At 46.1% G+C, this 10,992-nt stretch overlaps 1 protein-coding gene across 1 annotated transcript in view; it reads left to right on the top strand.

Moving 5' to 3' along the window:
* spg21 (SPG21 abhydrolase domain containing, maspardin) overlaps positions 1-10,258 on the top strand; it is a 20,336-nt gene extending 10,078 nt beyond the window's left edge. The window contains exons 3-9 of the mRNA XM_079216566.1: positions 5,483-5,644; positions 5,928-6,008; positions 6,479-6,624; positions 6,736-6,844; positions 6,964-7,071; positions 7,156-7,296; positions 9,395-10,258. Coding sequence (XP_079072692.1) covers positions 5,483-5,644; positions 5,928-6,008; positions 6,479-6,624; positions 6,736-6,844; positions 6,964-7,071; positions 7,156-7,296; positions 9,395-9,520 — 873 coding nt within the window. The 3' untranslated portion in view covers positions 9,521-10,258. The remainder of the gene's footprint in view (positions 1-5,482; positions 5,645-5,927; positions 6,009-6,478; positions 6,625-6,735; positions 6,845-6,963; positions 7,072-7,155; positions 7,297-9,394) is intronic.
* The last annotated feature ends 734 nt before the right edge of the window (positions 10,259-10,992 follow it).

Genomic DNA, 10,992 nt, shown 5'->3' with positions numbered 1-10,992 from the left:
AGGATCTCAATCTCAAGAATTCAACCTTCTGAGCAAAAATGAAAATCCTCCAAAGTGAGCTGCTCTGAAATGGAGCAGATTTAAACACAATAGATCAGCTGATGGCAAAGCTGCTGCACTAAAGGAGCTGGTGACTACTGGCCTCCTGTTTGTAAGGAGATGAAGCTTTATGTTGTCTTTATGTACTTTTATGTATGTACACACAATTACAAAGTGCTTCCCTCCTGAAACCATTTAAAATAATTAGGTCATAAAGGGATTGCAATATAAAACACAGACCAAAAATAATATACAATATAAAACACATGTAGTAGGGCTGTGTATACCAGTTTGAATTTTTCATATACCGTCATAGCCGTAACAACTGTTCTTCGGCAGGCAGCAACATTTTGTGTTCACCGATGAGGGCGCAGGGGTCGTAGCTACGTGTCATGGTTATGACTTTAGTCATGTTGTAACTTTAGTCATAGTTATAACTTTATAACAACATTTAATAACCCACAACTAACGCTTTTGAACAGGCAAAACATCACGACACAACAGTTTGTGACACACAAACAATTTGTAACACTAATAATTGTACATTTATAAAATGACACAGCTGAACTGCATGCTGGGTACAGCTCGCCCACTAACACAACACAGCTCTACATCTCCACCAACACACAGCTCTACATCTCCACCACCAACACACAGCTCTACATCTCCACCAACACACAGTTCTACATCTCCACCAACACACAGTTCTACATCTCCACCAACACACAGCTCTACATCTCCACCAACACACACAGCTCTACATCTCCACCAACACACACAACTCTACATCTCCACCAACACACAGCTCTACATCTCCACCAACACACAGCTCTACATCTCCACCAACACACACAGCTCTACATCTCCACCAACACACAGCTCTACATCTCCACCAACACACAGCTCTACAGCTCCACCAACACACACAACTCTACACCTCCACCACCACACACAGCTCTACATCTCCACCAACACACAGCTCTACATCTCCACCACCAACACACAGCTCTACATCTCCACCAACACACAGTTCTACATCTCCACCAACACACAGTTCTACACCTCCACCACCACACACAGCTCTACAGCTCCACCACCACACACAGCTCTACATCTCCACCAACACACACAGCTCTACATCTCCACCAACACACACAACTCTACATCTCCACCACCAACACACAACTCTACATCTCCACCACCAACACACAGTTCTACATCTCCACCAACACACAGCTCTACATCTCCACCACCAACACACAACTTTACATCTCCACCACCAACACACAGTTCTACATCTCCACCAACACACAGTTCTACATCTCCACCAACACACACAACTCTACATCTCCACCACCAACACACAACTTTACATCTCCACCACCAACACACAGTTCTACATCTCCACCAACACACAGTTCTACATCTCCACCAACACACAGTTCTACATCTCCACCAACACACAGCTCTACATCTCCACCAACACACACAGCTCTACATCTCCACCAACACACAGTTCTACATCTCCACCAACACACACAGCTCTACAGCTCCACCAACACACAGCTCTACAGCTCCACCAACACACAGCTCTACATCTCCACCAACACACACAGCTCTACATCTCCACCAACACACAGTTCTACATCTCCACCAACACACAGTTCTACACCTCCACCACCACACACAGCTCTACAGCTCCACCAACACACACAACTCTACAGCTCCACTACCACACACAGCTCTACATCTCCACCAACACACACAGCTCTACATCTCCACCAACACACACAACTCTACATCTCCACCACCAACACACAACTCTACATCTCCACCACCAACACACAACTCTACATCTCCACCACCAACACACAACTCTACATCTCCACCACCAACACACAGTTCTACATCTCCACCAACACACAGCTCTACATCTCCACCAACACACACAACTCTACATCTCCACCACCAACACACAACTCTACATCTCCACCACCAACACACAACTCTACATCTCCACCACCAACACACAGTTCTACATCTCCACCAACACACAGCTCTACATCTCCACCAACACACACAACTCTACATCTCCACCACCAACACACAACTTTACATCTCCACCACCAACACACAGTTCTACATCTCCACCAACACACAGTTCTACATCTCCACCAACACACAGTTCTACATCTCCACCAACACACAGCTCTACATCTCCACCAACACACACAGCTCTACATCTCCACCAACACACAGTTCTACATCTCCACCAACACACACAGCTCTACAGCTCCACCAACACACAGCTCTACATCTCCACCAACACACAGTTCTACATCTCCACCAACACACAGTTCTACATCTCCACCAACACACAGCTCTACAGCTCCACCAACACACAGCTCTACAGCTCCACCAACACACAGCTCTACAGCTCCACCAACACACACAGCTCTACATCTCCACCAACACAGTTCTAGACCTCCACCACCACACACAGCTCTACAGCTCCACCAACACACACAGCTCTACATCTCCACCAACACACACAGCTCTACATCTCCACCACCAACACTCACAGCTCTACATCTCCACCACCAACACACACAGCTCTACATCTCCACCACCAACACACAGCTCTATATCTCCACCAACACACACACACACAGCTCTACATCTCCACCAACACACACAGCTCTACATCTCCACCAACACACACAGCTCTACATCTCCACCAACATACACAGCTCTACATCTCCACCAACACACACACAGCTCTACATCTCCACCAACACACACAGCTCTAAATCTCCACCAACACACACAGCTCTAAATCTCCACCAACACACACAGCTCTAAATCTCCACCAACACACACAGCTCTACATCTCCCCCAACACACACACAGCTCTACATCTCCACCATCACACACATCTCTACATCTCCACCAACACACACAGCTCTACATCTCCACCAACACACACACAGCTCTACATCTCCACCATCACACACATCTCTACATCTCCACCAACACACACAGCTCTACATCTCCACCAACACACACACAGCTCTACATCTCCACCATCACACACAGCTCTACATCTCCACCAACACACACAGCTCTACATCTCCACCACCAACACACAGCTCTACATCTCCACCACCAACACACAGCTCTACATCTCCACCACCAACACACAGCTCTACATCTCCACCAACACACACAGCTCTACATCTCCACCAACACACACAGCTCTACATCTCCACCACCAACACACAGCTCTACATCTCCACCACCAACACACAGCTCTACATCTCCACCACCAACACACAGCTCTACATCTTCACCAACACACACAGCTCTACATCTCCACCACCAACACACAGCTCTACATCTCCACCACCAACACACAGCTCTACATCTCCACCACCAACACACAGCTCTACATCTCCACCACCAACACACAGCTCTACATCTCCACCACCAACACACAGCTCTACATCTCCACCGCCAACACACAGCTCTACATCTCCACTGCCAACACACAGCTCTACATCTCCACTGCCAACACACACAGCTCTACATCTCCACTGCCAACACACACAGCTCTACATCTCCACCAACACACACAGCTCTACATCTCCACCAACACACACAGCTCTACATCTCCACCAACACACACAGCTCTACATCTCCACCAACACACACAGCTCTACATCTCCACCAACACACACAGCTCTACATCTCCACCAACACACACAGCTTTACATCTCCACCGCCAACACACAGCTCTACATCTCCACCAACACACACAGCTCTACATCTCCACCACCAACACACAGCTCTACATCTCCTCCACCAACGCTCTACTTTGAACGCCACGTCAAGCACAAAAACGTCTTCTTTCATCTTTAAAACATCGGCCGTCTAAGTGCCTCCCTCTCCCCTTCAGCCGCTAAAACGCTCATCCTCGTCTTCATCACCTCGACTGGACCACTGCAGCACTTCCTGTACGGCACATTCACCAAAACCATTCTTTCTTGTGTTATTGCTGCTTCTATTGTTTGTCTTTACCATGTGAAGTGCCTTGAGTACCCTTTTAAAGCGCTATACTAATACAATGTATTATTATTATTACTTGTATTATTGAATATACTGGAGATTTAAAATGCTTCCCACCAGCGTGAACATCTTCTTCTGGGTCACAATTATTATAGAAAAATAAGCCTTATCATTTGTGTCATTGGCTTAGATATATTATTACCAGACTTTCTATAACTCTTGAATATCTGTATCAGCCACAACAGGCTCCACTAAACAGATTGTACCTTTTTAAAGTTCTCTAAATGCCTTCAGATAAACTTGAGAATATATTTTCAATGAAACACATCAAGAGAAACAACAAAACTACTGAACCCTCATGAACTGTTCTTTTTAATATTTCAGCGTGACTGTTGAGTCAGTTTCATGAGTCACACTGTGATTTTGTTTTGGCTGAAGATTTCTGAACCACCAAGTGGATCTGTGACAATACTGAGACAATATAAAGAGAAGCAATAGAAGGCTCATGAGATAAATATATCTATATCAGTGAACATGCTCATTAATGACATGTAGTTTCATGTTTTCTCCATGGTGATACTGCAGCCACTAGATGATTAGTTGTGTGCCTCACCTGAAGCCGTGGGAACAGAAGACTGCACAGGGAAGCCTTGTATCCACCAAAAAAGGCTTTCAATCGGCAGCATGCAGAAAGTCTCTACATCTTCCGTCGCAAACTAAAAACACATATTTTTCGAATTTTTCTTGAATAAGGAAGGTAGCACCTTAGTAGCACTTAAATGTCTCTTACTGATAGCACTTTGTAGTTTAACTTTATTGAAGAAATTGTCTTTTCTTGATTCTTGTTGTTCTGAGTTTGTCCTCATGGTTGATGCACTTATTGTGAGTCTATTTGGATAAAAGCCTCAGCTAAATGTAATGTATTGTAATCATGTGAACCACAGATGAATGACCCCGTTGAACCATTGATGCTCTTATATTGCTAACACATCTGTTGGAAGCCAGTAGCGTTGGCGGCTAACAGCTGTTAGCAGGTCCCAAGTAGCTGCATGGTGGTGCGTTCAAGATCCATTCAGAAAAGAGTATTCATGTTGTTATGCAAATAACCACTATGGATGATTAATAAAAGTCAATAAGATAGTTAGTTAATGATGATGATGATACATATTTTAGTTCATCAGGCCTCTTAGAAATATCCTGTGATATCTTCTCTCAATATCAAAACTATATTCATATCGTGATCCCCAGTCTCCATCCCAGAATAAAGAACTCCTTGTATTCCGTCTCCATCTTTTAGTCTTCAAGTCGAATAGTTCCATATTTCCTCCATATGTCCTGAACTCCTTTGTCATAAACCTTGAGGTTTTCTTCTTCCCAGATTATTGTGGACGACGATGACAGCAAGGTGTGGTCGCTGTACGACGCCGGGCCGAAGAGCATCCGCTGCCCCATCATCTTCTTCCCCCCCGTCAGCGGGACCGCGGAGGTGTTCTTCCAGCAGGTGCTGGCTCTGACGGGATGGGGGTACCGGGTCATCTCGGTGAGCTCTGCAGCTTCACATCTCATTATGGATTCATCTGCTGATTGTGTTCTCCCTTAATCTTATTCTTATTATGTTTGGTTTATATAATGTTTAAAACAGTGAAACATATCCGTCTTGTGTTTATTCAAAAGTCTTGTTCTCTTCACTGACAGAAAACAGAGAAAAACTCTTGAAGTTTCTGTCGATGGACCAACTGATTAATCGTCTAATTAATTACCATACCAACACTTATTATAGGATGAGTCTGCCTGTGTGTAACTTTGGCGTCTGTGCTTTCCAGCTGCAGTACCCGGTGTACTGGGACCTCATGGAGTTCTGTGACGGCTTCAGGAAGCTTCTGGATCACCTGCAGCTGGATAAAGTGAGTCTGTTCCCGTTGCTTCACACCAGAATGCAGCGGTTTCTTTAGCCTGTCGTTCTATTGAGCTGACCACCATCATTTTGCACTATCGTTTGAAATGTCACAACTAGTACAATGAATCCAAATCCCACCATGGCTCCAGCTGCTCTCACATCACTGCAGGAGCAGCCTTTGTTTACGGCCAACTCCCATGTAATCTGAAATATTGTGGTTTATGTTCTGAGTAATGTTTTTCTACTATAACGAGAATAACGATGTAAAAATGATAATTCCCTATATAATCTTGGATCATAACCAGTAATTAGATCCCATGAATGAGCTGTGTTCAGCCAGCCTCTGCAGCAGAAACATGGTCCAGCCAAACCATCTGAAGATGATGTCAGGCCAACAGAGAGGAACGACGTCGCCATGGAGATGAGGGACCCGTCCTGCTGTAAAGGTGTCCTGATCTAGTGATGGTCTCCCCTCAGGTGCATCTGTTTGGAGCGTCACTGGGTGGATTCTTGGCTCAGAAGTTTGCAGAATGCACACACAAGTCTCCCCGAGTGCACTCACTGATGCTGTGCAACTCCTTCAGCGACACCTCCATCTTCAATCAGACCTGGACCGCTAACAGGTGCGTTCCTCCTCCCGTCGCACTCTCCGCTCCGTGTTCACGCTGATTATTAATGTCTCCGCTCCGTGTTCACGTTGATTATCAATGTTTCCTCTCCGTGTTCCTCCTCAGCTTCTGGTTGATGCCAGCTTTTATGTTGAAGAAGATTGTTCTGGGGAACTTTGCTAAAGGGCCCGTGGATCCTAAAATGGCAGATGCAATCGACTTCATGGTGGACAGGGTGTGTGTGTGTGTGTGTGAGAGAGTTGGATATCATGTGCATCATTCGTTGTTCCTTGCAGTGCAGATGTGCGATGTCTTGCTGTCTGAATGTTCTCCTCTGCCCTCCATGTTCTGCAGCTGGAGAGCCTGAACCAAAGTGATTTAGCATCGCGGCTAACGCTCAACTGTCAGAACTCCTACGTGGAGCCGCACAAAATAAAAGACGTGGCTGTGACCATCATAGATGTGAGTGTGAAAGCGTCTCTCGTCATCGCTCATCTCCACTTCTGCTACGATAACCTGACGGACTGTTTCCCCTCCGCCATTGAGGTGTTTGATCAGAGCGCGCTGTCGCTGGAGGCCAAGGAGGAGATGTACAAGCTGTACCCCAACGCCAGGCGCGCTCACCTGAAGACAGGGGGGAACTTCCCCTACCTGTGCAGGAGCGCTGAGGTCAACCTCTACATCCAGGTGTGTGTGTGTGTGTGTGTGTGTGTGTGTGTGTGTGTGTGTGTGTGTGTGTGTGTGTGTGTGTGTGTGTGTGTGTGTGTGTGTGTGTGTGTGTGTGTGTGTGTGTGTGTGTGTGTGTGTGTGACTTTATTGTCACAATAAGTAGCAGCACTCTGCCTCACGGTTCCTCTCTGCCGTTCTCTCACATATTGGATGTGTGAGAGGGAACACAGCAGCTGGCGGTTCTTTAGTAGAGCCTCAGGTTGGAACCTCAGGTTCTTTAGTAGAACCTCAGGTGGAACCTCAGGTTCTTTAGTAGAGCCTCAGGTGGAACCTCAGGTTCTTTAGTAGAACCTCAGGTGGAACCTCAGGTTCTTTAGTAGAGCCTCAGGTTGGAACCTCAGGTTCTTTAGTAGAGCCTCAGGTTGGAACCTCAGGTTCTTTAGTAGAGCCTCAGGTGGAACCTCAGGTTCTTTAGTAGAACCTCAGGTGGAACCTCAGGTTCTTTAGTAGAGCCTCAGGTGGAACCTCAGGTTCTTTAGTAGAGCCTCAGGTTGAACCTCAGGTTCTTTAGTAGAGCCTCAGGTTGGAACCTCAGGTTCTTTAGTAGAGCCTCAGGTTGGAACCTCAGGTTCTTTAGTAGAGCCTCAGGTGGAACCTCAGGTTCTTTAGTAGAGCCTCAGGTGGAACCTCAGGTTCTTTAGTAGAGCCTCAGGTTGAACCTCAGGTTCTTTAGTAGAGCCTCAGGTTGGAACCTCAGGTTCTTTAGTAGAGCCTCAGGTTGGAACCTCAGGTTCTTTAGTAGAGCCTCAGGTGGAACCTCAGGTTCTTTAGTAGAGCCTCAGGTGGAACCTCAGGTTCTTTAGTAGAACCTCAGGTGGAACCTCAGGTTCTTTAGTAGAGCCTCAGGTTGGAACCTCAGGTTCTTTAGTAGAGCCTCAGGTTGGAACCTCAGGTTCTTTAGTAGAGCCTCAGGTGGAACCTCAGGTTCTTTAGTAGAACCTCAGGTGGAACCTCAGGTTCTTTAGTAGAGCCTCAGGTTGGAACCTCAGGTTCTTTAGTAGAGCCTCAGGTTGGAACCTCAGGTTCTTTAGTAGAGCCTCAGGTGGAACCTCAGGTTCTTTAGTAGAGCCTCAGGTGGAACCTCAGGTTCTTTAGTAGAACCTCAGGTGGAACCTCAGGTTCTTTAGTAGAGCCTCAGGTGGAACCTCAGGTTCTTTAGTAGAACCTCAGGTGGAACCTCAGGTGGAACCTCAGGTTCTTTAGTAGAGCCTCAGGTTGGAACCTCAGGTTCTTTAGTAGAGCCTCAGGTGGAACCTCAGGTTCTTTAGTAGAACCTCAGGTGGAACCTCAGGTTCTTTAGTAGAACCTCAGGTTCTTTAGTAGAGCCTCATGTTGGAACCTCAGTTTCTTTAGTAGAGCCTCAGGTGGAACCTCAGGTTCTTTAGTAGAGCCTCAGGTGGAACCTCAGGTTCTTTAGTAGAGCCTCAGGTTCTTTAGCAGAACCTGAGGTGGAACCTCAGGTTCTTTAGTAGAGCCTCAGGTGGAACCTCAGGTTCTTTAGTAGAACCTCAGGTTCTTTAGTAGAGCCTCATGTTGGAACCTCAGGTTCTTTAGTAGAGCCTCAGGTTCTTTAGTAGAGCCTCAGGTTGGAACCTCAGGTTCTTTAGCAGAGCCTCAGGTTCTTTAGTAGAGCCTCATGTTGGACCCTCAGGTTCTTTAGTAGAGCCTCAGGTGGAACCTCAGGTTCTTTAGCAGAGCCTCAGGTTCTTTAGTAGAGCCTCAGGTGGAACCTCAGGTTCTTTAGTAGAGCCTCAGGTGGAACCTCAGGTTCTTTAGTAGAACCTCAGGTTGGAACCTCAGGTTCTTTAGTAGAGCCTCAGGTTCCACCTCAGGTTCTTTAGTAGAACCTGAGGTGGAACCTCGTGGCTCACCAGAGGACAGCAGCCTCTGTCCCTGCGTTCTGCTCTCCTCTCCATCGCTCCTCATCACAGACGCTGTGTGACGTGACGGCATGATGATGGACCTCATAGCATAATGCAGAGATCCACCATCAACTCCCAGTGTTTATTGACTCGTATTGAAGTTTCTTTTCTATGCTGCTTATCTCTACACACAGATTCACTTGCGGCAGTTCCACGGCACCAGATTCGCCGCCATCAGCCCTGCCATGGTGAGTGCTGAGGAGCTGGAGGTGCAGGAGACTCACCTGAGCGGGACGCAGGACTCTGACGACGAGCCGTGAGACTCCGACCCGCGGACCGGTTCCTGTCAACATTCCCAACGGTTCCCTTCATTTCACAGGACAGACTCCAGATTTTCTAAGGAGCTCAACAGTCGACCAGCGAGTCAACTGAGAATATTTTTATTTGACGGATGAAGCAATATTTTGATAATGAGCTGAATGGCACTCAGCTGCTTTGCTTTAAAACATACGATACCTTGCCTTATGTGAAATGAATTTGATAATTGTTGCACTCATAATAAACTGCCTGAACTGTTTCCATGTTTTTTTATATCTATCTATCTATCTATCTATCTATCTATCTATCTATCTATCTATCTATCTATCTCTCTCTCTCTCTCTCTCTCTCTCTCTCTCTCTCTCTCTCTCTCTCTCTCTCTCTCTCTCTCTCTCTCTCTCTCTCTCTCTCTCTCTCTCTCATTGGTTTTGGACTCCAGTTGTTCCCATGCCGTTGTTCTTCCCCCTGGGTCTGGGTGTGAGCTGACTGAAGGCGCTGAGCTCACATGAAGAGTCGGTCTGTTGCCAAAGCGGTTCTGGAAGCTGAACTCAAACGCCGGTCCAAGTGCCACTGGATGTTTGGTAGTTTACAGCTTCAGAAAACCACAGGATGTCTCCACGTTTAAACTACTCGCATGTGACTCCAAATACTCCTTTAGCTAGAATTGTTATTTTTTTTCTCTCTGCTTCTGAACAGATGAATAAATGAAAATGATGTACTGTGCCTTTTTATAAAAGATAATGTACACATTCACTATGACATATTTCTTTTGTCTATTTCTAGCTGATGGGTGTTGACAGCTCTAGCAGGATGTGCGGCACACATTGGGCCCCTTCATGTTCTACAGTAACACACTGACACACTTCCTCAGTGACAGCGTTGGTTCATGTGACCACAGCGTTGGTTCTCTCATTCTCTCACAGCTGTTACACACCACTTCCTCAGCAACAGATGGACCGGGAGCGTTTCTGTGTAATGAGGTTCTCCCCCTGATGTTTATATTCTTCTGGTTTTGCACCAGCAATAGAAATGTCATACACATGACCGCTCATATTCCACATAGAAGAGAAGGAAAGAACAGGACCAAGAGAACATTAACGCACATAACCCAACAGCACGAAGTCAAAATGAATTATGGAAATACAAATTGAATGAAAACTCCTCAAACAGACACGAACATTTTGAATATAGTAATATTTATCTGGCCAACCAAATCAAGCGAAACGAAGAAAAGAACTATTTGAACGATAGTGAAGATCATCACCTGAAGAGATAAATAAGACCTTCTGAGACTTTTACACCAGTTTATACTCATCAGAACATGAACCAACCCAAGAAGATATTGATTTACCTCAACCTAATGAAGACCAAGCCAATGCACGTACATTTACAGACCATTAATGAGAACTCCACAATGCACCTCATGCCAAACATGAGCGGTTCAACCCGAGTTCTACAGCTCATGACCACGATA

Source organism: Taurulus bubalis, assembly GCF_910589615.1.
Source record: "Taurulus bubalis genome assembly, chromosome: 4".
Classification (NCBI taxonomy): Eukaryota; Metazoa; Chordata; class Actinopteri; order Perciformes; family Cottidae; genus Taurulus; species Taurulus bubalis.
Note: the sequence above shows the minus strand (reverse complement) of the source record. Positions and strands in the feature narration are given on the sequence as shown.